The sequence below is a fragment of the Lepidochelys kempii genome, chromosome 20, assembly GCF_965140285.1.
Source record: "Lepidochelys kempii isolate rLepKem1 chromosome 20, rLepKem1.hap1, whole genome shotgun sequence".
NCBI classification, from domain to species: Eukaryota; Metazoa; Chordata; order Testudines; family Cheloniidae; genus Lepidochelys; species Lepidochelys kempii.
In genome coordinates, this window is record NC_136399.1 from 20465030 (window position 1) to 20492798 (window position 27769).

At 37.8% G+C, this 27769-nt stretch overlaps 2 protein-coding genes and 1 non-coding gene across 7 annotated transcripts in view; all 3 read left to right on the forward strand.

Moving 5' to 3' along the window:
- Positions 1 to 27769, forward strand: part of LOC140900697 (uncharacterized) — a 96721-nt gene that overhangs the window by 3448 nt on the left and 65504 nt on the right. Inside the window, exon 1 of one of the 5 annotated variants that reach the window (XR_013634864.1) lies at positions 24430 to 24518. The exons of 1 other annotated variant lie outside the window; for it this stretch is intronic. This is a non-coding gene — a transcript (uncharacterized LOC140900697). Of the gene's footprint in view, positions 1 to 24429; positions 24519 to 27769 lie in introns of those variants that run through there. 3 more of the 5 variants (XR_013634865.1, XR_013634863.1, XR_012155697.2) reach the window with 3 other exon arrangements.
- On the forward strand, positions 5951 to 8836 carry HOXC9 (homeobox C9). The gene is made up of 2 exons (XM_073318538.2): positions 5951 to 6643; positions 8323 to 8836. Exons 1-2 carry the CDS (start codon positions 6106 to 6108, stop codon positions 8565 to 8567), a joined length of 783 nt encoding a protein of 260 aa, XP_073174639.1. The 5' UTR covers positions 5951 to 6105; the 3' UTR covers positions 8568 to 8836.
- Positions 14583 to 18918, forward strand: HOXC8 (homeobox C8). The gene is made up of 2 exons (XM_073318363.1): positions 14583 to 15506; positions 17361 to 18918. The coding sequence occupies exons 1-2, from the start codon at positions 15071 to 15073 to the stop codon at positions 17651 to 17653; spliced, it is 729 nt and encodes a 242-aa protein (XP_073174464.1). The 5' UTR covers positions 14583 to 15070; the 3' UTR covers positions 17654 to 18918.

Below are 27769 nucleotides of genomic sequence, written 5' to 3' on the forward strand. Positions count from 1 at the left end.
TTTGCTTTGTTGCTAGACATGCACACACCTTCTGATGCTGTTGTTATCAGGGTAAAATATTAGCAATATTACTATATGCTCGATACTATCATTTTTCTTGCCTATGTTCATATAATGCTCTTTCCCCAGCAGGTGTAATTTTAGAACTGAAGGCTTTGTCTGTGTCTCTACGGGTTCCTATGTATTTTATTCTTTGCTGCTTCTGGTGATTTTGTGGTGCTTTAAGAAAATACCGCCTGGAGAAGGAAAATATATTTAGAAGTTAGTAGGAGCTTGTAAATTCGTAACAGGGAGGCTAGGGTTTGGTTATAGGCTCCTCCATTTTGCTGCAGTTCAAGAAGTGCAGATATATATATTTTAATCCCTCCTTGTTTCAGTTAGCCGTTTGCCTCCCCTGAGCTTGGGAAATTGCATTGAAAGCTTAGCTTTTCCTAAGATACGTGCCTGCGATATGTCCAGTTGAAAAATCAACTGGAGCGGCTGTCTAGAATTTTCTAAATACTACCAAATCCCTCTGTTGAAAGCTGTTATGCTTAGGTGTCTTGGATTCTCACACAGTCACCATGTTATTTAATCAGCTCTTGGGGTGTGCAGATGATCTTTACAAATGATTAACAGAATCAAATCAAGTGTGAGTGTGTGAGCAGGGTAGTGGTGGTGGGGGGGAATATGTGGTGTTTGATTTATTTTTAAAGAAAGTTCACTCTGTTGTAGACCAAGACAGGTTAAGAGGTAGGTTGGTATGGTCAAGGCAGGTATAATTAAACAAGGCCCAGAGCTCCTGTGGTTTATGTTCAGATGCAAGCCATCGCCTTCAGCTGAAACACCCCCTTTTTAATAAATAGAGTGAAGTTATTGTCCGGTTTGTGTGCATGATTGTCATCGTAACACCTTGGACTTTCCTTCAGTCTAGCTGGAGTGCAACTGTGCCGCCTAAACCATAGAATTTGCAGACAAAAGTTGCCGCTTGGAACTATAGTTATTTATGCTAATTACAGGGTGTCTGACAGAAACATAATAAATGTAGAGGGAGACGTATAGAAATATGTTTCTTCAGGCAGTATACAGTTTTACTCTTTGGGTTCAGGCTTGTTTTCCTGCTGTTCTTTTAATTTACTTCTTTCTGAAATGTTTCCCCCTCCCCTTTTGTTGACCTGTACTTCATATCACACCCCAAACCAAGATAACCTAATATGCCTTGGAGATTAGCACTTAGTGTAATTTAAATATTCCCCTCCCCCCCATTGCTCTGGACAAGCTTCCATCTGTGAATGTTTTTAATGGGATTCGTCTAGTGGAAACCTGAAATTTTTGGAAGGACACCATAACACAGTTAAATAAATTGTCCTGGGCTTTAATGGCACGTCGGAATTTATTGTCTATTATCCCCACCTTCTGACACTAAGGAGTCTGGAATCCAAAGTCATAACTTCTAACAAAATTCTTAGCAACAAAGTGGTGTGTGTGCGTGTGGGTGTGCAGGAGCACTTAACCAGGTAAAAACTCCTCTAGAGTAATTTTTAATCTGAATGTTCATTTTATTTACCTGTTCCCCTTTCCTCCCTTCATTTTGGGTTCAATTTAAATATTATGTCCATATAAAGGCACCTTTCGACAAGTCTCATCAGTAATATATTGTTTTGAAAATCCTTTCTGCCCAACGTCTTAAAAAACCCCGAAGAAATATGATATGAAAGTAGCCAAAGAAATCTGGAAAACAAAACAACAGCCAGCTGCATTGCTATGGGATCCGCCAGTAATAGTTTGCTGAAATTGGCCTTTCCTTTTCATTGACTGGCTTTAAAAAGGTAAACATGAAAAATAAAAGACATGTAGGAGATCAGGAGATATTTTCTACTGACTTCAGACAGTCTGCTCTACATTCGTGCAACCCAACCCATTGTATACCTTTTTTTCATAAGAGAAAGGGGGAGGGTGTAAAAGAACAAAAGAAAGAAAAAAAATTGGGGAGGCAAAGGAGAGGCGAAAGGAACGAAGGACAAGGAAAAAATATAACAAGAGAAAGAGATGTGGGGTGGGGGATGAACTTTATTCTGTTTAGGGATTAAAATCAAAGCGATAGTCACTGCTGGTGTGTAAATTTGTGCTGTCTGTATGGTTAGTTTCGTTTTGTTTATGAAGAGATAACACAGCATGGTTTCAGATTGCTTCGATGCAGGGTGTGTGTGTGCGTGTGTGTGTGTGTGTGTGTGTGTGTGCAGGGAAAAGTAGATTATTAATACGAACTTGACAGTGTTAATTGAACCAAGTGGAAGCGGGGAATGCGTTTTTGGAGTCGCTGTTTGTCTGCCTGTCAAGGGTAGAGTGTTGTCTGCTAATCCCAAGACCCTCACTGGAGTTTGTCGATCAAACCCCTTCTTGAATGTCTTCCTCTGGTAGCCACAGAGAGTTGCTATTGCTGTTTATAAAGAGCACCGCTTTCATCTTCCACACAGCTTCAGGGTGCAAATCCGTACAGCTGCACGGGAGACCCTGTGTGGAGAGCTGCCTAGTGTTCTTCAGGCCTTGAATTGCCACAAGGAGGTGGTGGGATTTATTTATTTATTTATGTATTTACTTCCAATTGCTGTGGGACTCCAAACTAGCCTTTGATACCGCTAGTTTGTAAAGTTTTTGTTTTTGTTTCTGTTTTTTTTTTTTAAATCGCAGTATCACAGAGCTGAAAAGACACGGCCCTAGGATTTTTTTGCATCTCCTTGAAATCAGAGAAAGATTATCAAAGCGAAACTACAAGACTGAGGGAATAAGGGTCTGCAGTTATGTGCAATCAAAACAGAGAAAGAATGGATTTCTGAAAACTGCACAAGCTTATCTGATTCACACACACACAGAGAGAGAGACAGACACACGACCAAAGTCACTGGAAATAATTTCGCTCCAAGAGGTGTCAAAACTAAATGTGTCAAGACGGTGATCAATAAAATAAACAATGGCGTTTGCTTTTTTAACGTCACAGTTACAAATCCACCCCCCCCATTTGATATTGTTTATATTTTGCAGTGATGTGTTGGTTTTGTTAAATGCAAAGAAGTTTTTGCTTTCAGAATAATGGGGAGTGGAGGAGGAAGAGATATTAGACAGCCTACATGAGAAATGATCGTTCAGCATCATTTCAGTAGAGGTAATCTTCCATTAAACAAGTAGCGAGATCTTTATGGAAACAGGATCATATCTGCTCAGAGTCTAGCTAGACCGTTCACAAATGTTGCAAGATAACCTTGCTGGTATTGACTGTGTAGCAAACCAGATTTTAATTCTAACGTTCACCTCGGGTTGGAAAGACTACTCTCTAAAATAAGTATATTTCAAAATATGTATTTATTTGCCCTGCATTGCTACTCGACTTTATTCATGAAACCTTACGCTTATCCACGTAGAAGGTTTGATGGAGACAGAAACATAAATGAACATTATTTTACTTCCCTGCAGACTCAGAGTTTTGTTATGCAATTACACAGCTAAATGTTCTGATAATATTATGCTAAGCCCTGTTTTTATTTTACTTTAAGATGAGCTGCCTCTCTCTTGTTTGAACTGGGTAATTTCTCAAAGCATGCTGCTCCTTGAATGAAATAGGCTGGTATTGCAAACGTTATGATTATTTAAAAAAAACCCAAACCCTTTGCAGCCCTATGGAGAGTAAACAATTCTATTTAATGAAAGTTTCCGCGTAAATAAAAGAAATCTTGGCCAGCAATGTTTTCCTTTGTGTAACATCAAAAATGCGCCATTAACAACTAAATTAGTGACCTTGTCTGCTTGTGTTAAGGTTACAAGAACTGGTTTTACTTATTGAAACCCTGTGTTTTTATAATCCCTGCTCGTTATGTATTTCATATCTTGTATATTTTGTCATTTTTCCCTGTAATTTTTTTCACCAGTCCTCCTTTGCACTCACTGTTCTTCTCTATCTGTTCCTCTGTATATAAAGCCCCCCCGCCACTTTCTGCATATATGTCCAAAGACAACCATTCTTTTGTAAGGCTCCATTTACAATAATTCATCCATGTACCAAAGACAAGATTCCTTTACACCTCCACGTTTTTACATCACAGCATCTTAGCAATCTTCCATAGTGAGTATTTAACAAAAATGGAAATAGAGAAGGAATGATGAGTATAATTTTCCCCCCATGAACAGAAAAACAACCGTCACTAGAGACTTTTGATTGACAAATAAATTGAACTCAATAGAGGCCAAAGGGGACATTATACTCCTGTAGGAATATTTCCCTTTAAGGACTCACATAAAACATAGCATCTAAAACGGAATGAGAATAAATTCTGAGAGGGAACGAGATGATGACTTCAGATTTCATAGGCTCTGTCCGAATTTGGATTTTCATACACACACAGACATCAATTTCTATTTAAAGTAGTCCCTTGATAGAATTAAATACATTTCTAACAGAAACTAGGACAGACTCGTGCATATTTATTAAGAACTTTGAAATTAAGATGCAGTCTTACTCTTTTCTCAGCTGAAACATGGGCTGTAAGTTTCTAGGGGCTGGGGGCTTTTTTAGCAACATCACATATTAATGCATATTTAGGCATGTATCTGTAGCCATCTGCTTTTTCTTCATGCTCGAATTTCCTATGTTACATACTGGGGGGAAAAGCATTCATGTCATGTGTGTTCAGGGGACTTACATGCACTGTCCATAATGTATGTCACTGGTGCATACTGCATCACTAACGGGCATATGCCCCTGTCTTTCTCTCTTTCTCTATCTCTCCTTGTCTATCTGTCTCGCTCTGCGAGAAACCACCATAACCTTCTGAGCCTCCACTTTTCTTGTTCTTGCACAATTTTGAGCATTCACCTTCATCCTACTCCAGTTACTATGAAATTCGAAGTTATGAATTGCCCTTCACAACACGAGATAATCCACATTTTTAAGAGAGGTTATTCTGTGTAGGTTATTCTTTTCCTCCTCTTCCAGAGAAATCCACTAACTCCATTCTTTCAGAATCCAATGGGCGTGATCTATTTACTTACCTGACTTTCTCTACGAAGGGAAGGTTATTTCTTTCAAAATTCAGCCCGAATGTTAAGAATTAAAAACAAAAATCAGAACCCAAGCTATTTCAATCGATTTGGTAAAAAAAAGTTTCCATACATTAAAATAATAATATTAATAAGTGTCAAGTGTACATTGTTGCTTGCTGTAAATATTCAGAAGGTTTCCCCTTTCCCAGCTACCCTTATAGCTGAAACTCACTCTTCCAGTTTTATTTAATGAAAGACACATTTATGAACAATCAAATGATCCTCGTAAAAATTTTATTGAAGGACATAAAAACATCCTTGGCTACTAGCCGAATAATTCAGAGAGGGTCTGCAAAAGCTGTCTTTTTTGGGGAAGGGGTGGTGGTGGTGTTTTTATTTCCCACTCATGTTTTACAAGCTTATCCTTTCCACTCCAGGAGACAGTTATTAAAAAATAGATATGCATGATGTGACCAACAGATTTCTTGCCCTAAAGCAGGCTTGACGACTGTACTTCCCTGTAACAGATGACAAAAAGTCCATTTATTTTTAGGCAAAAAAAGCCTAAAATCAGATCCTTCCTTGGGTGATACTGAAGTATGATGGGAAGCATACCTCTATTACACTTTGAACTAGTCCCTTTTTACTGATATTCAATTTAATGTATCCACTATGGAATACAAGCTGCAGAAGGAAAGGACAGACAGAGACAAATTACGTCAAGAAATAGTGCCTGGGATACCTTACACACATACCTTATAGGCTCACTAGCAGGGCAGCTTTTTATGCCAGACATAGCCACCTCTGGCTAATGAAATGCAAGAGGCATTGCTTCTAATGTCTGCATTATTTCAAGAGTTTTATGAAAAGCCAGGTCGCATAGTCTCTATTAAAAAAAAAAAAAAAAAAAAAAGACCTGCGGATTGATCCACACTGTATTTTTGGGTAAATACAATCACGTGAGAGCTGAGAGCCAATAGCAAACTGGGAAAGGCTGAAAAAATAATTACCTGCCCTGATTGTTCTATGAGAAGATAAAAAGTACACATACAGTTCATACAATAATCTTATGAATGTAAAAGAGGGGGGAACATGTCGGCTTCTGGTCCCATAAGCAACTATTATGTAGATTCCTTGATAAGTCATGAAAATGAAGAGCTCTTGGCTTCAAGGTTCCCAGCCACTGGCTCTCACCCTGCAGCAGCTAGACCTTCAGGATTAGTACCGGACTGTGCCGATTTTCCATCCTGCAGTTTTGCCCCTAAACCGGCCGTTTTTACTACTTCATGGGCTCCCGTGCATTCTCAGTCTTCTGTGGTTTACCATCCGTATACCCACCAGCCTCACATTGGGGCTGACACCAGGTATATGCGCACTTGGTTGGAACCCATCTCAGGCGCGGTGTCCTTCCCTGGCTTCCCACCCAGCAGCAGGCATTACGGGCTCAAGCCGGACGCTTTCCCCGGCCGAAGGGCGGAATGTGGCCCGGTGGACGGGCGTAGTTATCCGGATTACATGTACGGATCCCCGGGTGATCTCAGAGACCGAACTCCGCAGACTATACCCTCTCCGGAATCGGAGGCAGTCGCTTCGAGCAAACACAAAGAAGAAAAGAACGAATTAGACCCTAGTAAGTTGAAGTCATTCTTGTTTACAACCGGGGAGGCATTACAGCCTCTAGTACAGTACTCAATAAAATGAAATTACCTTAGAGGGCCCTGTCCTAAAACTCCAGATATACAGGAAGACCCGGGTTTAAAAATCCCCCTAGTCTAATCTCAGTAGTTTCATTTTCATTTTATTTAAAAAAGAGAGTGGGGGGGGGAAATCTATTTGTTTCTTTGGTCAAATATTCATAATCCAGCCTCCCCACCAAAGCTCCTGCCTCTCAGATATTTCCCCTTTCAGTCAAGAAGAGTCCCTTCTAGTTGAGAGTTGATTCAGTGATTTGGGTGTGGGGGTAGGGGAGAAAAACACCCAGGAATAAACAGAGAGAGGTATATACGTGTCTTTAAAAATACCCACCTATGTAATTATTCATAAAATACTCCCAACATGTGGGAATAAACGGAAAGGTGGTTGCCCTGAGAAAAGTGTTAAGGAGTGTGGATTATGGGAGGTAAAGGCAGAAAGAATCTATGGAGCGATAAAGTCGAAAAGCAGCTTTAGGCAGGATATTGGACTGAACACTTGAAAAAAAGCCCATCTTCTTTAGTGCAAAAACTTGAGCACTATGGGGGATCTGATTAGCCCCTTGCACCATTACAGATGTAACCGGTCTTTTCCACTCTAAAATGTTCATCTCAGAATGACCATATGTCTCTGAAATGCAGACAGTTGCTTCTGACAGTATAGTGTGTGCATAGAGGCAATGCACAGAGAGCAAAATAAAGTGTGATTTCAAATCTGGTGGAACTAGAATAAACGTCCAGTTGTGTCTGTGTGAGTGTGTATGCCTGTACACACAAACCTGCGCACACACACACACACACATACACACACACATACACAAGCATGCCATGTGTTTATTAAGACTTCTGGCCTAACAATCTGATGAAATGGTGATTTATAAATTATAAATGGTGAGTCTGTGGGTGTCGGTGTATCCCCATATGTATCTCTATATGTATGCATACATAGGGATAAGTATCCATATATGACTATATAAAGTAGATCTGTGATAAAACAAGTAGTAGGATCAGGGAAAACATTCTCCTTTGCTGGTAGATGGCTCTATAAAACGCCTACAGTTGGATCAAGGAGATGATTCTAACGATAAAACAGTGTAATTTTTTCGTTCTAACAAAGTAGGGATGATGGGGCAGCAAAGAGAAAGGTCTTTTAGGCTTGAAGACTGTATTTTTGGAGACAATGAATTTATTCTGTGGCATCCTCCAGATATTAAAAAAAAATAAGCTAGTCATTCTAGGACTAGTATGGTTATAGAGAAGGTATTGGAGAGCAGAGGTTGTAAAGAGAGTTTATGGGCCTATAAAATGGTGGGAATTTTTACTTTTTATGACTATGTTCTTAGATTACTCCTGCTAGGGGATGATTATTATTTTAAACCCATTGCTACGGTTTTATTTACTGAAACTTTTATCTGAGAGCAATAGTAAAAGGAAAGGAAATGGCCCCCTTCCAAAAATAAACACATTAATGCCTTCTGAGGGTTACTTTAAAATATTTACCTGCTAATTTCCTAATTAAACACGTTTATTTTGGAAAAATAATAATCTGGGTGTGAGGAGAGGGGAAGCCAGCTGTTGAAATTAATGATTTTTTTTTTAAAAAAAACTTCTTTCCCAGGCAATCCCGTCGCAAATTGGATTCACGCACGTTCCACAAGGAAGAAAAGATGTCCTTATACAAAGTATCAGACCCTGGAACTGGAAAAAGAGTTTTTATTCAATATGTACCTCACACGGGACCGGAGGTACGAAGTAGCCAGAGTTCTTAATCTCACTGAACGCCAAGTCAAAATCTGGTTTCAGAACAGGAGAATGAAAATGAAGAAAATGAATAAAGAAAAAACCGATAAAGAACAGCAGTAAAGTTGGCAAAGTCAAATCAAAGCAAGAGAAAGGAGGAGAGGGGAGGGAGGAAGGGAAAGCTGTTTCTTTGGTTCGAAATGTTTCTGACTTTGAATGTGCTGATCAGTGTTTAGATTTAGTTAAACACAGCCAAGCGTTTGGGAGCACCATGCTTTTATAAAATGCAACTAAAATAAAATGATTTTTTTTGTCCTTTTCGGGAAAACAAAACAGAAAAGTACTTGAATTTTTTTAAATTTTTTTTTTAGTATTTTATTTCGTAAGTTAAACTTATCCAGTGTTTTATTTTTTTAATTTCATGACTTTGTGAGTGCATATTTTGTACAAAAGAAAATGAGAAAAAAAGGCTCAAAAGTGTTCTGTCATAGTGTTGGTCTGGTGTACTTATTTGTGTATTTTATTCCTGTCTCAGACCCGTTCTGTAATATTGTTATGTTTGCTATAGTAGAACAGCTCTATGTAAATATATACTTAACGTTACAAAAAAAGAAGGAAAAAAAAAAACCTTATCATGCAGGTGTCTTTTATTTAAACTCCACTTGAGAAACAGCCAGAGTTTATTTTGCAATGGTATTCAAAGCTGTGTTGGGATTCTTAAAGGAGACACCCTCCTTGTACCAGTGAATTTAGCACTGATAAAATCGCAGTCTGTTGAAATGGAATTTGAAATATACCTTATTACAGGAAGCAAATGAAGATGGGTGGAAAGAAAGGACGCTGTTTCCGCTCACAACATTTTGTATTTAATAGTATAATCATAAAATGCGTTTAGGTAAGGGTTATACGTGCCATAAATTTTTAGGTTTGGATAATTAATTGTAGTAATTTATGACCAGGCAATCGAAGTATATGTAAAAGATTAAATATGTATGCTGGGAAAGGGCGCTTGCGGCAACATTCCTCTGTCTGACATCCGCCTATATAGCAACTGCTTTGCATTATCAATGGGATGCCAAGACTTGTAGGTTTCTTCAGCTCCTTGCACCTCAGAGGACGTTACTTTGCAAAATAAAATATAATCGATTGGGGAGGAATGTTTAAAAAAAAGCAAGAAAAAAGAAAACAAGAAAATGTGTGTGGGGAGAGAAATTTTCGGTCTCAATGAAATAGGTTGTTTTTTTTTCCCCTCACCCTCCCGCCTCCCTTTCTTTCTGCACAGAGGTCTGGATTGTCTGCTGTGGTAGGTAGAGACCAATTCCACCAGTCTCAAATGGGTAGGAAGTTTCTGTTGTTGTCGTGGTTTGTGACCATTTTAAGTGGCCCAGATGGGCGAGAACAGGCTGTCACAATGCATTTTTAGCTTGAGATATAAATTGATGGGTGCTCAGAGGCTGCTCAGTGAGAGACAAGAGGGGGAGAGAAAGTATAAAAATGATCAGCGGGGGATGCTTAATCATCAAAACTTGTTATAAGGTGCCTTTCTTTAATGAAATGAGGAGAGCAGGGTTCTAATCTTTCTAATCAAAATCAAAGCGAGGTAGTAGGACATGCTTGTCGCCTTGGCTTCTCAGCCTTCTCCGAAATAAAAAACCTGGAAGTCATTACCCACTGATCTTTATAAAATATTGCCCTTTAATATTTCTTTCTTAACGTTTTGAGGTTTCTCTCCCCTTTATTGATTTGTACTCTAGCTTTTATGGCATCGTGGTTTTTTTCTTTTTTTCCTTTTTAAGGTGGTATGGTATGGGTCAGTCTGAGCATCATCCTGGCACCAGAGGAAGCTCAAAGCTCAGTTCATTCAGAGCCCAAGTCCCCTGCTTTTTATGTTTGAAACGTCTTAAGGAGCCCACTGAAATGTGCAGGTTAAAAAGCATTTTAGCAGGGCCAAGAATGATGGGCAAAAACAAAACAAAACAAAACAAAACAAAACAAAACAAAAAACCACCACCAACAACCAAAACTGAATCCAACCCAACCAAGAATAGTCCTGTCATTTCGTGTATTTTTCTCTGTCTTCTCCCCTTCTAAATCCCTCCGCGTAAACTCCATTAAAAAACAACCACAACAACAAAAACACTGTTCGGATTTCAAAATGGATTGGCCACCTCATATCTGCAATGGAGAAAGTTCACCCCTTTTATTGGAAAAGTTCTCACTTTGGATGGGACTTTTCAATCAGCTTCGGGCCCCCCTCTCTGGTGGCTATGTAATGAAACGCTTTTATTAACGTTGAAAAGAAATGATCCATGCGTCTCAGTTCTGAACCCCCCCATTCAACCAGATCTCATTTCCTAAGAGACCATAGGTCGCTTACCCTCCCCCAGCCCATCCTGCAGTCTTTACTCTCGCACAAGTCCCATTGGAGCTTATGGGCACGAAGGGATATGTCCCCTTTTGTCTCCGTCGAGGGTTTTCTTTGTTGGTGATGGGTTGTTTTGTTTTAAATCCTGCTGCAGTTACAGTTCATGTGCAAGGCTCTTAACTGCAGAGTTGCCCCATAATTTTAAGTGTCATTTGGCTGCTGGTTGATAGTGGGGAATAATAACTGAGCAGGCATTGAAATGATCTGCCATTGGAGAGCCTTAATCTTTCGATAAGAAAAAGAAAAGATGCAACGTGACTTTCAAAAGAGAGAGAGAGAGAGAGAGAGAGAGAGATGCACATTTTCAAAACCTTGCGGTGAGTATTGCTGGTCATGAATGTAACAATAATACTCAAATGGAGGATCTTCCTTGGGCATATGGTTTGCATCTCTGTGTATATATTTTCCTGCTTCGTTTAAAAATGGCCCTTTTGTAAAGCACACAAAAAAGACAGGATACTACAGCTGTGAAAGCTGTCCATAGGTACATTTCCGCAGGGGAAAAAAAGCCAGTTTTACAACTCTGTTTGTCTCACTGTTATGTGTGCTGAATAGAATTGAACAAAACAGGACCACAGAACTGGCTAGACGTCTGGGTTTAATTGTTTTATGGTTTAAATAAGGTGGGTGCTTTTCTCTTTGAAACCAGATTATTGGAATGTTTTGTCTACAGACTACAAACAACAGACCCCCTTGGCTCAGGGGGGAAAAATACCACCCTAAATTAAAACTGATAAAAGCACTGAAGGTTGAAGGAGAGATGGTACGCTGTTGCGTTTGTTTGTCAGTGTGTACACACGTCGTGATTTTTTATGCGTTCCTTAGCAGAAAAAGAAGGAACAGAAATAATTTGTGCAAAAGTACTGCCTTCTTGTCTATGAAGAAACAATCACTATCTCATTTTATCTCTAAGGCGTCATATCAAGCTATCTGGGAAATCAGTAACTCGTGTAATTATTGGTTATAAAATGCCTCCTGATAAGCTCAGAATACCCATAGCCACTTCACAGTTTAGTAAATCATACAGTTTTCTTTGGCTTTCTTTTAGATTTAATCTGATTTAGATGCTTGAAGAAACCGCTCCTTTCCCTTTTTGACAGAGGGGATCTCTCTCTCTCTCTCTCTCGACTAAAGAAAACGCAAGATGGCGCTGTTGTTCAATATTAGAAGTCTTTTGGCCCATTAAGTTACAACGCATCCTATTACACCTTTAGGCCTCTAAAAGGTTGTAAGAAAAACAAATCAAAACAAATATGTATAAATTCCCTCACCTATGACTTGTAAATTAGCATATAATGTGTATCGGAAAAGCAAACACATTAGAAACTGTCAAGATGGTAGCACAGCTCTGAGTCTTAGGTAAAATAGTCTTTCAATAAATAGATTGTTTTAAAAAAAATATCGGTTAATTATATCTGATGAGACACAGAGCCCCTCAGTCCAGCAGCAACCAGTAAATATATAAAATGCTTGCGGAGAAAGCTGTTTTGTTGAAGTCTTTTTCTTTATTAGAGCCAACACAAGTTACACCTTTTCAAGAATATGTTTCTGAAAAAAAAAAAAAATGAAGCCGTAACATTTTTTTGGCAGTAAGATCAGAACATTAAAAATAACTCACACCCATGACAAATACAGTAAAAAATATATAGAATCCTACAATACAGACAAATTTATAAAGCTACATTCCGAAGGGTGGAGGCACACACACACACCCACACACACCCACCAAAAAAACTGTAGACAAAGAAGAGCACTTTCCCTGGACCGTAAATGTCAAGATATTTTAAAGAAGCACTGAGAGTTGCACATAACTGATTTAATGAGAGTGCTTTTTGCATGGACCTTGAAGGTAAACATTTATTGTTAAGCCCTCATAGGGCGCGATAAATAGTCTGCATTATTTACTGTATCTTTAGGTATCACACAAATGCACATGCGGCTAAAAATGCAGCTAATGTTTCAGTCACATCATTTAATTTCAGGAAGAGACTATCCGAATTCTCAGTCATCAAATATAAATCCACCGCCATGTACAGAATGTTTAGTTGTTGGGTATTTAAAAGTAGGAATTACGTTGATCATATCCCTATAAAATGGTCACATTGACTATCAGCTGCTAATTAAGGCGTTTATATCCCCAGGTGCTTATTTCCGCCTTTAAATTGTTTTTAGGGGTTTAATGAGACATAACATTTTCTCATGTAAAATTCGACATGCTAATTCTACCCTGTTTATAATTATTTTTAATTTGTGGGTAATATTTGCTCACCGTACACGTATCTTTTCATTTCAGTAATAACCTAAGACATGGTTGGAAAATTGCTCTCCATATGTGTGTGTGTGTGTGTGTGTGTGTATTTGAAAAAAAACACTACAAATCCCTATTTCTGAAGCTTTTGAAAGAGAAAATACAATAATTTGTTTTATTTGGGGACACCTAATAGACATGGGAAAGGGTTGTTTTGTTTTCTCCCTCCTGAAAAGATGTCTACTTAAAAAAAAGAACACACCTAAATGACAGTCTCGCCAGTTATTTTAACTAGTTCATGCCACTAAAATGAAGAATTGGAACCCTGGAAATATCTTCCTAAGTTTGGGTTAAAATGTATTTCACTCTTCCACACTTCAGAACAGTTGGCATTTCTTAGGTCTTTTCTGAAATTAATTACCTTGCATTTTCAGAAAGAACATAGGGGGAAAATTTGAAGCAATCGCTGGAAATATTTGAAGGGAAAACGCTGACAGTTAATATCACGCCATAATTTATAGATGTGACTTTGATTTTTTTTTCACTTTTAAAAAGCTGCAGAACAGCACAGGAAAGATTAATTTGCAGCCCTTTTTTCCCTCAAAATTTTAAGAGGAAGACCGCTGGTTTATGCTATATTTAATGGTCTGAGTTCCTTAATGCTGTCATAAAATGAAGTGTCTCAAGTGAAAGGTTTCAATGAATGGTCATTCACAGTGAAGAGAAACTAGACGGGGAAATAGGTGCTTTAGCAGCATCTGTAAAATTAAAACATGGAAACAACTGTCTGTGATTTAGAAACATGTCGATTTTTAAAGGCAACCCTAACCACACACAGACACACAGATACACACGCAGAGATACCCATACAAAAGAGAGTTCGTACTTTCTGTCCCATTTTCCCTCTCTTTCTTCAAAAGTAGCTTTCTTAAATGCATTGTTTACTTTATTTCCTTGAAATGATTCTTTCCTGTTATTTTCAGCGCTGGGTTTTCAATGGTTGGTCCAAAAGGAAGAGGGGAAAAAAAATCCCAGGCTCTTCATTCATTCATTTATTTATTTTTAAAATAGGACAACAATAACCAACCAATCAAACCAATTGTCTCCTATAGGGGCAGCTTCTCTTTTTGTTGTGTTTGTTTGTTTGTTCCATTTCGATTTTTCAACAACAACAACAACAACAAACAACAACAAAAATCGGAAGAAGGGATGCCACGAGCTGAATAGGCTGCCGACTCATAACCCTACAGGCGTAGAGTCAGAAGAGAAGAGACGAAAACCTCACTGTAAATGCGTAACCAACACTCAGTTGGTTTCCTGTTTGTCTTTAAACCCCATCAAAATATCGCCACGAAAATAATATTTCTATTGACACCGAATTGGTCTGGCTGGCGTTTCTTTTACCTGTTGAGGTTACCTAAATTGACCTCGCTGGCGCATGTATTTGCTGAGATAAGTGAAGAGGCTCGCTTGCAAAAAATCACCTAAGGATATTAATGCGCACCTTTCATAACCCTCCTTCATTCATTAGATATGTTTTCCCCCTTCCCTTCTGAAGGCTGGTTTTTCCACGTACCCTTCACCCCCTTCAAGACCCCCCAAATCCTTGTCATTTTCTTTCTAGCCTGTCTTGGTGTGGAAGAGTGATGAGTACAAATCGCGTGTGAAAGCGCCACACCATCGGGATTTTGAGGAATTTGCCTATGGTGTTAAAGGGAAGGAGCAACTTACAGACAAACTGAGAGAGAGCTCTACCTACCGACAGATACAAGAGAAGTCAAGAGCATTAAGAGGCATAAAGCAGCCGTATACACACTCAGGCACTATGAAACGTCTTTGAGAGCTCATTAAAAAAAAAAAAAAAAGCCACAAAACTCAGGACTTTATACAGTCCAGGGAGAGCCTAGCACTAATCTCTTAGAATTAAAGACTTTTTTTTTTCATGCGAAAGTCATGAGTTCCTACTTTGTAAATCCTCTTTTTTCCAAGTACAAAGGCGGTGAATCGCTGGAACCAACTTACTACGACTGCAGATTTCCACAAAGTGTAAGCAGGAGCCATGCTCTGGTTTATGGTCCGGGCGCTACCGCTCCCAGCTTCCAACACCCTTCACACCATGTCCAAGAGTTTTTCCACCACGGAACCTCCAGCATCTCTAACTCTGGATACCAGCAAAACCCATGCGCCTTGGCGTGTCACGGAGACGCGTCTAAATTCTATGGATATGAAGCTCTACCAAGGCAGTCGCTTTATGGTGCCCAGCAAGAGGCGACCGTTGTACAATATCCTGACTGTAAATCGTCTTCCAACAGTAACTCTAGCGAGGGACAAGGCCATTTAAATCAAAATTCGTCTCCCAGTCTCATGTTCCCATGGATGAGACCACACGGTTAGGACATTTTTTTTACTCTCCTCCTTTAACTGTTTTTCTTTATTTTATATCTTTAAATGTATACATACATATATAGATATATATATATATAGATATATATAGATATATATAGATATATATATATATATGAAAAAAGATAGGCATGGCTGTAAAGTCTGAAAGAAATGAGCAATTTTTAATAATATTTCTTCTTCCTAGGAAGTCCTTTGAAATCAGACAAGCCAGCAGTAACTAGAGAGACAGCAAGGTGATAATACTGTGCAAAGGTTTTAAATCACAATAAAGTAAAACTTGTTTTTTATTGCTTGCCTTGAGGATAGGCAATAAGATACAGCTCCCACGAGGTTATTTGCATGTTGATAATACACTGCTCTTTAAAATGTCATATAGCCTTTCTTAACCGCTTGGAGACTTAGGCTAAAAGGTAGGAACTTGCATAAGGGAATTATTCATACTTTACATACGTATGTTTATATATATATATATATATATATATATATGTATATATGTGTGTGTGTGTGTGTGTGTATGTGTGTGTGTTTGTAAAGCATTACACATATATATGTATATATGTAAAGTATTACTCTCTATATATCTATATATAGCTAGATCTATATATCTAGCTAGATCTATCTATCTTTATATATAATTAAATAAAAGTTAAAGTTAAAGGGGAACTTAGTTCAGAGCTGGGTGGGGTGGAGGGAACATTCTACTGTCCTGGACAGGAAAAGATAAAGAGAGAAAGGAAAATGGACTTAACAGAACTTTGTTTGACGAAGTAAACTGCAACCATTCCTCATTTGCACAAAATCCTAAATACTTCAAAGTACAAGTTTCTCTCCCCTAGCCTCCAGGTTGTATATAATACTTGTTAATTCAAAACATATGAAGGTTAGACTACCGAGTGCTAATTTTAAAGGACAATCTAAGAAATAAAGTTTCCCCCAGCCCTCAAGAAGACCCACTTGCCTTGTAAAAGCTTATAGGCTTTGGCCCAGAAAAGGCTTAAATTAGACATAAAGGGGGGAAACGTTATTTAACAAAGCTTTGATTTACAGGTAAACACATGTCATAATTTCGAGCTATAAGATATTTTAACAAATCTATTATTTTTTCTCACCGAGTAAGTACTATGGAGAAGGGAGAGTAAGGAGTCAGATTCAGATACATAAGCCCTTATTCTGTTATTGTTTTAAATGTCTATTTATGTAGCTGTTTTCAATACACTTCCTGTGTATGTATATACATATACATATGTACTCATCTCTATATGTGTATACACACACACACATTGATAATACAATCACACAAGGGAGAGGTAACTTATCCAACAAAAATGCAGGTCCTTAGGGCTCAAAAATATTAGGAAGCTGTGAACATATATTTAGTGAGCTACATTTGCAAAAGGAAACCACAGTTAGACATTTTGCAGAAGAGGAGTGGGCTGGGGGAGGTTGGATTAGTAATAATAATATAGTTAGAAAATTAAATAGCTTGTTTCATTTGATTTAACACCACAGCTAAAATCCATCAAATATTAGGAAGCTGGGAGGATATATTTTATGAATTACTTTTGCAAAGAGAAACGAGAGGTGGATATTTTGCAGAAGAAGGGTCTGGGGTGGGAGGGAGCATGGTTAGGGTTTATTATTGTTACTACTGCTACTATTATTATTGTTGTTATGAAAAATAAACAGTTTGTTTTATTTCGGTTTAATACCACGAGGGGCTGCAGGCATAGAGAAGGGAAGACCACCAGTGTCTCTAGGAAAGATCAGGCAAGGAGTTAAAAAAAAAAAAAAAAGCACAAGGAGAGATCTAACAAGTTATGTTGTTTGTGTTCTATAGCTCCCGGAAGGCGCAGTGGCAGGCAGACTTACAGCCGGTATCAGACCCTGGAGCTAGAAAAAGAGTTCCTCTTCAACCCTTATTTGACACGGAAGCGGCGGATTGAGGTCTCTCACGCCCTGGGACTGACGGAGAGGCAAGTGAAGATATGGTTCCAAAACAGGAGAATGAAATGGAAAAAAGAAAACAACAAAGACAAGCTCCCGGGGGCCAGGGACGAAGAGAAAACCGAGGAAGAAGGGAATGAAGAAGAGGAAAAAGAAGAGGAGGAAAAAGAAGAAAGCAAGGACTGATTTCTCAGCTCCTTGAAGTCTCGTTTTATGGCAGATGATAAATCGAGATGTTTACGACGGTCATTTGCTTTTATAGAGTATAGAATGGAGAGCCTCACACAGCAGTAACTACCTGTCAAAGAGTTCTAGCCTTTTTTATTGTCATAGAACAACTTCCCCTACTTTTTTCTATATATATATCGGCATTTTTGGTTTCATAAATATATAGTTGGCTTTACTACAACAACAGGAGGGGAGAAAAACAACACAAAACAATCATTGAAGCAAATGCCACATCTCCAAACAGTAGATTCTCCCCTACTCCCACTTCTATCTGTCTAGATAAAGATATATAGATAGATATATAAATGTATGCATCTTATGTATTCGTTTTAATAGGTTTGAATAGTATTTCTTCTCTACCTTGGTTTTCCCCATTCATGATCCAAGGGGAAGTATGATATTGCTTTCTGCTAGTCTTAGCTTTTTAAAAATATCTATATATCTACGTATCTTCAGTGCTAATACCCAGTTATCATTTAACTTTTAGCTGCCTGTCTGAATTGGAAGATTGGAGGATGACCATAGGTGATACCACGCACATATTAGCTATATATGACTATATCTGTATGTAGATAATACCTATACGCCTATGTCTCGGTAGGCCAAAACATGAAGGCTAAGAGCCTAACATTTCATGATTTATATAGGCACTGTTTACCATTTCACTGTGTGAGCACTCGAAATTCTTAATATACTACCTAAAGGGAAACCTGCAATAATAATCAAATCTATTATCAACCAGGGGCTTACATATCCTAAATTTTACTTGGTCAGAATTTATTAAAGGAAAAGAGCGAGCGAGCTGCGTTTTGCCCTGATGCAAGCTACTAAGTAGCATAAAATAAAATGATAATAATAAAAAAAACTTGTAATGTACTTTTCACTACCTATAGAAGGAGTCATGCTTTCAAAGTATTTGTAATGCGGTTTTGTTGTATTTGTTGCTGCTTATTTTCTTGGAAAAAAATTTCCCAACAACTGAAACTGCCTAGTTGAGAACGCACAGTATTGTATTATTTTATTGTGCTTATAAAGTAGTGTAGAACTAAATTGCACTGAATGTATAGTTATCTATTTGTCTTGACTTATCTGTTAATGCAACATGCTCGAAAAAAAAAGTCATTTGTTTTATGTAAAAGCATAGTTCTGCGTGTTCAAACTCTGAATGTAGCAATTTCTGCCAGAAGCCAATTTCTGGACACCGTGGATTTGTATTGTATACGTGAGACATTACGTAAATAAATAAATAATAATAATTAAAAAAAGATTTTAAAAGGTCTGAGTTGCGTAAATTGTTATGCATAAATTTAAAACCATTCATCCACACACACACACGGAGTTAGGAGATGCCAATGAGTCCCAAGTAATATTTCATAGATTCAAGTTACTGGTCGCCATGCTAGCATAGTTCAAAACCAAGAGCCATCTTTAAGTTGCAAGAAAATCAGGATGTCTGACTCTTGGCACAGCTACAATAAATGTGGGTAATTAGACATGGTGAATAAGCCAGGGGGCAAATAAAACCTGGTATTATCATTACCAATGCAGTATTGTTTACTGATATGTAGTCTTAGTGTTTTTTTAAAACTCCATTTTCAAGTTGCAAGCTTCCAGACATATTCATTGTTAAAATTCTTCTCTTGGTATGAAACATGCCTACGCATGTCCACCTTCCTTGGGGTGGATTTGGGAGGGGGGGCAGAGAAAGAGGGAGAGGGGGAGAGAGAGAACAATGTATTAAATGTAAATATCTTTATTTTACTTTCCTCACCTGGGAACTTCTACTGAGAGGTCTCAAACGTGTAACATTCTGGTCTTCCATAGCTCTAAAGTGCAGCAAACCCATCACTCTTTCTTTCTTTCCTCAAAATGAGGTTACAATAACCCAGAAGATTCAGAATTTCTCATGTCATATGTATGTGCAATTTGCTACTTGCAAGCGATCGTTATAAAGCGATTGAGAGATTGGAAAGAGATTATGTATACATTAAAACGTGTCTTAACTACGTTGTAGAGATATTCACAAGCCATACTTGGACTATATGAGAATATAGTTAACTAAGAGAAACCCTCATAAGCATCTTACCAAGAAAACTGTCATGAAAGCAATGAATAGCTTTTTTCAGATACAAAATCAGAAATTCTTTTTATGAATCAGTACATAAATCCAAGTTATCGCTCTTGTACCTGAAGATCTCTAAGTGACACCACACTGAATCTCTTCCAATAAAACCTGAATGTGATGGCTTCAGTTCTTCCCTTTGTAAAATAGGAATATTATAAATATGCCACCCACCATCATTTTGTTAAACCATATATGCTGATCTTGTAAATATTTATTTTTTTCTTTTCTGTTGATAAATGGACTACATCATATAGGAGTAGTGGATATAAAAGTGGCGGGTTGTTTACAACGAAAGTATAGATAAGAAAGCACAAGATTCCTAAGATACATCCTGATGCCCTGAACTATGTCTGGAGAAGAGACTGGGGTTGGGACATTCTTAACCCAAAACACCAAGCTTAAAGGATTTAAATGCCTCAAATAATTGAAAATGTTGGATACTGCTCAGGAAGAGTATACAATGAGGAAGAACTAGTTTATAACATATTAAATCGATACTGATATGTATATCCATACACCCCCACAACCCCACAATTCCCACACCCCCATATACATAATGCAAATGTATATGCAATATGACGATGTATAAGTGTAATTCTAGATTTCTAGTACCGTTTATATGTGTGTGCATATACAAATGCTCAAACACACACACACAATGCATATGCATATGGAATATGAATGTGTGTATGTTTCATTCTAGAAACCTAGTGCAGCTTGTATGTTGTGCATGTATTCACGTTCAAAACACAAACACAAACAATGCCTATGCATATGGAACATGGATGTGTGTATGTCTCATTCTAGAATTCTAATGCAGATTGTATGCGTGCCTATTATTCATGTTCAAAATACAAACACAAAATGTATTTGCATATGCAATAAGAATGTGTCCATGTAGAATTCTAGTGCAGTTGGGGGGGGGATAGGAATATCTATCTATCTATCTATCTATCTATCTATCTATCTATCTATCTATCTATCTATCTATCTATCTATCTATCGAATTCTAAGTATACTCTCCCTCCACTCCCGAATTCTAGAATTATACACAAGCACACACACACTTCTATGTTATTGTACATTCTAGAGTGGACATATATGCTCATGCACTCATTTTCTCCACGAAAGGGCTAAAAATAATAAGGATCACTGTAGAGTTTTCCATTTCGAATGTAGACACTTAAGGTAAACTGTTTTATTAGGCATAGAATAGGCTGGTTTATTTTAGCAGAGGTATAATCTTCAGGGTTATTCATGCCATTTACAACACCGAAGTTTTCTTCCTCTTGCTTCAATAAAATGGATCTATGCTTTTCACACCTTCCACAGCAATGTTAAGGAGCTTTGCAGGCAGCAGCTTGCGCTATTACTGAACTTTTTTTGTTTTGTTTTGTTTAAGGTCTTGTCGAACCCATACTCTTCTTAGAGAGGTTCAAAGAAGAAAGATAACTTATCAAACTGTTCTGTTCAAAATTTTTTAAAAAGTTGTATGCGCAGTCTATCCATCATATTTAAATCCACATCTCTAAGTAGTTTTATATGAACGAATACCACATAGCGACACTCATCTATCAAACGGTTAGGAGTTAAATTATTGAAACTTCAAGTGAAGCAGTAACTTTTGGGGTGAATGTTTATGCTGTCTAGTCAACACAACAAAGTCGCATCTTCATTTGACATCCGGTTATTTTTGTAATCATCCACCATTTCAAGAGAAAAAGAGAAAAGAGGATTTTATGGGATAAAGTAATTTGAAAGAAGATATGCTGTTCACAAAGTGGCTTATTCAGAAACGATCATTGCTTCAGTATTACTGAAATTAGTCTCATCTACCCGCCTGAAGTGAGAAATATCCTATTTCACGCTTTTTATTAGCCAATCAAATTTCCTTCGGATCTCCATTTGTGATTTGTGAAAAATGTAATTCCTTAAAAAACTGAGTTTGAGCATATTGCTCATTTTGCCTTAATTTATTATTCTAATCATAGCAGCAGCTACACGACAATGCAGCCATTAGGCTAAAAAATTCGTTTAGATTTTATACTCGAAATGGGCACAGATTATATTTTAGAGGCAACGAATTTCTCGGGCATTTATTTTATTTTATTTTATTTTATTTTATTTTATTTTATTTTATTTTATTTATTTTTATTTTTTGCACTGCATGCAGATAGGCTGGAGGATGGGTTGAAAAAGACGAGGATGAACACGGAAACTTTGAAAAACAAAACTTGGAAAGAAATGAATCCTTCCACATTTTCTAGCTGTTATATTCCCCTCCCCCTTCCTAGATTTGATCCTCTTGTTACCTTTTCCAAAGGGGATGGGGAGGGAAAATTATTTCTCGAATATTTAATTCAAGGAAAGAAGCGACAGGCTATTTTCCTAGACAAGGCTGTTGGATAAAGGGAATGAGAATTAAATACTGAAGTCATGGGCCCTAATGTTTCAAGTGCGGGGAAAAACGTGTCGGACAGGTTACCTCTGACTTGCAGGGCTAAAATTTCCTGTTCACTATATGGATTCTATTCTCTGGTTTACTCGTTGGAAAATGAGGAGTCCATTGTGTTCTTAGAGCTGTTGTGGTGGTTGCTTCCCCCTCGTAACTTTTAACTACCTGTGTTTGTAAAGTGAATAAAGTAATTTCCCTTCCATCCGGTTGTATTACAACCTTTGTGTTGTTCGGATAGACAGACAGACAGACAGACAGGCACACTTAGCCCCCACCCCACCCCCCAAAAAAGCAAGCAAACCAGAAGTACCTGCAGAATTGAACTCTGGAAATAGGGGAACATGGTATGAAAATGCCTGACAAATGACTGAGTTCAGTTATTGCGACAAAGTGTATTTTTCCTCCCAAAGCTTTCTGCCATGCCTGGCCCTGAAGCTAAGAGTTGGGATTGTAAAATGTTTCAACCAGAGGAGAGAGGGGAGAAAATGTAGCATTTAATCTAAACTAGGAGATCTGGTCTTTGCGGTTGTCTATTTGCAGACTTGTGGACGTCTCCACAGGATCAAAGCAGGCCTGTACCCGACAAAAAAAAAAAAAGAAAAAAAAGAAAAAAAATTCTCTCTGACTCCAAATCAATATTTTCAAGTGTTTGCACAGGCCCCAACTAAAAACTCAAAGAAACATAATATCGCCTGCTATATAATTCCTGCCCGTCCTGTCGCATGATTCAACGAAAGCACCAGACTCTGAGATGTTTCCTTGAGAACTAGTATTAGCTGAGATTTCCAGTCACAGAGTGATTAAAAAAAAATCCCTCCATGAAACTGTAAAATTGGATCGGACGCTGTTAATTTAAAAAAATCACACCAACATTTAGGGTAAAAATGTGGGAGTTTATGGGTAAATACCGCATCAGCTGCTCAAGTTTTGACTATTATTTGGAGAACTTCACTCTGAATCTTAATATCCCAGGGCAGGATATGGAGATTGGCTCAAGCCAAAGAGCAAAATTATTATAATTTAGAAAACCAAAGGAGGGTTGAGGATCGCAAATTTGTGTTGAGCTTGCTAGTGAAAGTGGACACACCCTTTCCTAAGAATATTGTGTGCCGAGAGATGTTACTACACGGTTTAATTAGGTTAGCTCGAGGAGCTTGCGGACACAATAGTGTTATTTAGCTTTTCCTACTTCCTGAAAATTAACACGGTTTTATAATGTTATTATTTTTAAACCTTCCAGTTCACCCCCTTTTCTTCCTGCCTCTTTAAAGTCCATCCTTCCTCCATGTTGATCTCTCTAAGTAGCCCAATTAATTAGCCATAATAAAAATAAAAACCATTATATTGTGAAGGCCATATCTCCCTGGTCAAACAAAAAAGGCTTCACATTAAGACAGGCACTAATGCTAAGAAATTAAAATCTAGTACGGACGCGCGCGCGTGTGTATATATATGTATGTCTTATATATATTTATATATACCCAGTATTAATTTGCTTGCTTTAAATGGGAGGAGGGGTGAAGAGAGGAGAAAAAATTACTAATATTAAAAAAAGAATTGTATAAACATGGCGACAGACGAGAGCATTTGCACTCGTCACAAAAATGCAACGCATTCCTGGTTGTTTGCAGAAAATTTACAGCTAAGCAATAAAAGTTTACGACTGAATCACAAGTTGGATTGGCCACAGGAAGTCATGTGGACTCCATCCATGAACGTGAACTTTTTATTGTGGTTTCTCTTATGACTCTTTCACAGTAGTCCTCCCTTTAACAGTCCAAGCAGTGCCAGGGATAGGATGGTATTTTTCCCCCACCTAATTATTAGCGTTATTATTATTTTTTTTAAAATCTAGATTTTTTTCCCTCCTTGGGGTTGGAATTGTTGGTTGCTTTGGGCGTTTTGGGAATAATGAGTTTACTGCTGCGTCTTGTTGCCGCCTCCTATTCTCCACCCCTAGGGGCAAAACGCAATACATTGCCTTTGGAGGATGCAATGATGAGGGGCACAAGGAGTTGTAAATACCTTTTTTTTTAAAGAGAAAAAAATAGATGCCTTCCCAAGCTTCCCCCCAGCCCCTGTCCAACCAGAGAAGAACTATTTTGCTTTTGTTTTCCATCTTTTTTTTTTAAAATCTTTCTGTGGAGCTGAGCTGCAGCGTCAGTGGAACAGAAAGAGAGAGAGAGAGAAAGAGAGAGAGAGAGAGAGAGAAAGAGTGGGAGAGGGGGAGACAGGCAACATTGGTAAGTGTTCCCTTATTGGCTAAAATGTGTAACTAATGATCCATAGCAATGGGTGTTAAAGATAATGATGCATCGTTTTGCGAGCGAGGGGTAGGCGAGGGGTGTAGCTTGGGTATGACAGAATATGGCCAGGATCGGCACAAATGTAGTTAATTCGGTGAAAAAAGGGTTTACGGGTGGTGATGTCACATTGGTGGGGAGCTGGTTTGCTGGAGACAGACAGAGATGCGTGCTGCAGTCTGCCTTTCCATTGACAATGGTGCAGTGTGAACAGGGGTGGTGCTGTGCTGGGGAAGGGGTGGAGGGGGGAGAGACTTACTGAAAGGCCTAAGAAAGCATCTGATCTACTGGTTAAACGAGAGGAAACCAAGAGGGCTCGGTTGAAACCTTGGCGGGGGGGGGGGGGGGGAGGGGAGGAGGGGGGAAGAGAAGAGCGAACCCGGAAGCGACATTTTCCATGAAAATGAAAAATAATCCCAGTCCAAACTTTTAATAAGAGGCAATCATTGACTATCTAACGCACATGCGCAGTGTAGGCAGCCAGCCGCATCCAGGAAGCGCAGGAGCAAAGCCTTTTAGTGCCATTTTTAATGAGCAATTACGGGTTTGCTTCTATTTGTGTGCATCAGCCACTGGCTGGTTGGCCCAGCCCCCACGGGTTTCAACAAATGATTGAAATGGAGGCGGGTGGGGGGAGATGCCGCCTGCCCCCCTCAGAGTTTTTATTTTTTAAGTACTTTTTAAATTTCGAGATCGTCCTTTATTCACAAACTCCGCCTTCTGGTCCAAATAGTCTTTAAAAACATCATTACGGGCATTACATTCTAGTCTCTGGTCCCAGAAGGAACCATTTCAAATATTTCCTTCCACCCTCTGTTTTGTACAGTAATAACTTTCTTCTGGGATATTTTTATATTGGTTTTTATGTTGTCATGTTGTTGTTACTATTATAACATTGTTTAAAATTATGCTGATCTTTACATTTTATGCGGTCTTCAATTTCTCGCCTGTCTTTTAATTTCTCGGAATGATTTTTGTTCAGTTACAACATATACAATTTAAATTATAATCTCCTTACCTATGTTTCCCCCTCTTTCCCCTTCTCTCTTTCTCTCTCTCTCTCTCTCTCTCTCTCTCTCTCTCTCTCTCTCCCTCCATTCATTTGTTCACTCGTTCCAGAGAGAACAATATATGAGATGTGTATTGGTTTAATTTGAGAATGTATGTAATGTATTAGCTTAATTTCCTCGAAAGTATATATCTCTTTTCTCTCCTGACATGACAGCCCCTCATGGAAAAAGCATCTCTAGATTTGTAATAGAAATTCCTGTTGGTAAAAGTTACAGTACAAAACAATGTACCTAAATAACAACATGAAGTAAAAGATAAGCCAGACATTGTTGTGACTAAGGGTGGGATGGGGGAGGGGTGACAAAGACAATTCTTGCTTCCTGGCTCATTATAAATTACTACTGTTCCCCCTCCCCCCATATTAATACAGTATGTGGGAAAAGGCATCTAGAAAGGAGTCTGTGTTAAAGTTGATGCGATTGATTCGTAAACCGTGCCACTAGTGAAATATTTAACGTTTTCTGCCCTTGAATAATAAACAAATAAATAAATAAGTAAATAAACAAACAAATAAATAAATCGCCTCTTCTGTATTTCAGTCTCTCAGGAGACTACATGGGGGTTTATTATCTAACGTGATAAGTGTTTTGGAAGTTACCAGGAATGATTCTTAATTTGATTTCTATGTTTCTATGTGTGGTATATATTGCAATTTTTTTTAAAAAAAATAATAACATGTTTGTATCCTACTATCCTTCTAAAATTCATTTATCTATTCCCTGCATTTTATTCTGAAAATTATCTTCTTCTTTTGGTCTATTTAAACGACAACATCCCCGCCACCAAAATACTTTCGCTCTTGGGTAAACGCAAAGAGGTATTTTAATTTTTTTAAAGAATGTTTCCCAGAGGCAATTTCTGCGACATACCTTTCGGAGACGTTTTTGTAAAAGGAAGAATAAATTGGATTATACTGAATTAAGTTGTTTTTGTTTTGTTTTGTTTTGTTTTTTAAAAGTAAGAGATACAATTTTCTCTTCGGTTTTGTTCACTGAAAACACATTGTGTCAGCCGTTGGTCTGCAATCCCTATAGTCATAAAGACACTTTCTGAGCAAACAATGACTATTTATTGGAACCAGGTCATTACAGAAATAGTATCGTTTAGGGGTTCCAGACTAAATACATCTGCATTCTTCTCTTGAGTTGTGGTTAATGGGAACAAAAATCTGTTCCCTTTCCTTCGATATATTTATTATTGCAGGAGTTGCATTTACTGTTTACAATAACTACTGTCAGCTCTGAAAGGCCTGGAATTGGGTATACAAAACAATTTTTGATGTATTGATTTTCTACTTAGGCTGACGGATTGTCATCGTTCATATACTGGCAATGCTGAGAAACATTTTAGTACGTATTGAAGGAATAACGTAATGATTTATATTCTCTGAGTTTTACAGACTAAAACAGAGGAAATAAATTGCTTCTTTTATCTATAGCATCAGTACGCAGGAGGGATTATAATAAAATAACCACGTGTTATTGACATATACTTGCAGAAAAATAACAGCTTTTCTACTGATATAGCTTGTATAAAAGTGTAGGATTCTACCACATTATTGAAATGCAAATTATGTTGTCGTAAATGTTCATATTTTAATTGTATTATAAATATATCAAATATGAGCATTTAGGCTCTAGCCTAAATATAATGAATAAAAATATTTGGGATAACATAACTTATATTTTAATGGGAAGACTTCACATTCTTAAACTATATATGTATATATTTTATCATCATTTTATCTAAGGATAGGATTATGATAAATCTTATTTTTATATATTTTATCTTATCGGTAAAATATGTAAAGATAAAATTATGACCTACATATAAAGATTATGCTAAATGGGTGTGTATATGTGTGTGTGTTGTTATGCAACGCTACAATGCTAAAATACATTTTTATTATACCATTATAAACATACAAGTACAGTAATACTTGTAAAACAATTTACAGACTTTTGAAAATGGTAGCAACTGGGGGGAGGGAAGACGATGAATCAATGTAGCCCACGCTTTATCCAGAAATAGTACGTGATATACAAATATATTATAAATTAACATTTGTGTTCAGTGTAAATTGTACCTGCGGTAATGTTAACTTCGATTTTCAATGTGGT

Bases quoted from the DNA above. Each gene is read 5' to 3' on its own strand.
- HOXC9 (XM_073318538.2), top strand. From the start codon at position 6,106: ATGTCGGCTTCTGGTCCCATAAGCAACTATTATGTAGATTCCTTGATA. The intron at 6,644-8,322 runs GTAAGTTGAAGT...CTTCTTTCCCAG, and splicing joins AAAGAACGAATTAGACCCTA to GCAATCCCGTCGCAAATTGG.
- HOXC8 (XM_073318363.1), top strand. From the start codon at position 15,071: ATGAGTTCCTACTTTGTAAATCCTCTTTTTTCCAAGTACAAAGGCGGT. The intron at 15,507-17,360 runs GTTAGGACATTT...TGTGTTCTATAG, and splicing joins CCCATGGATGAGACCACACG to CTCCCGGAAGGCGCAGTGGC.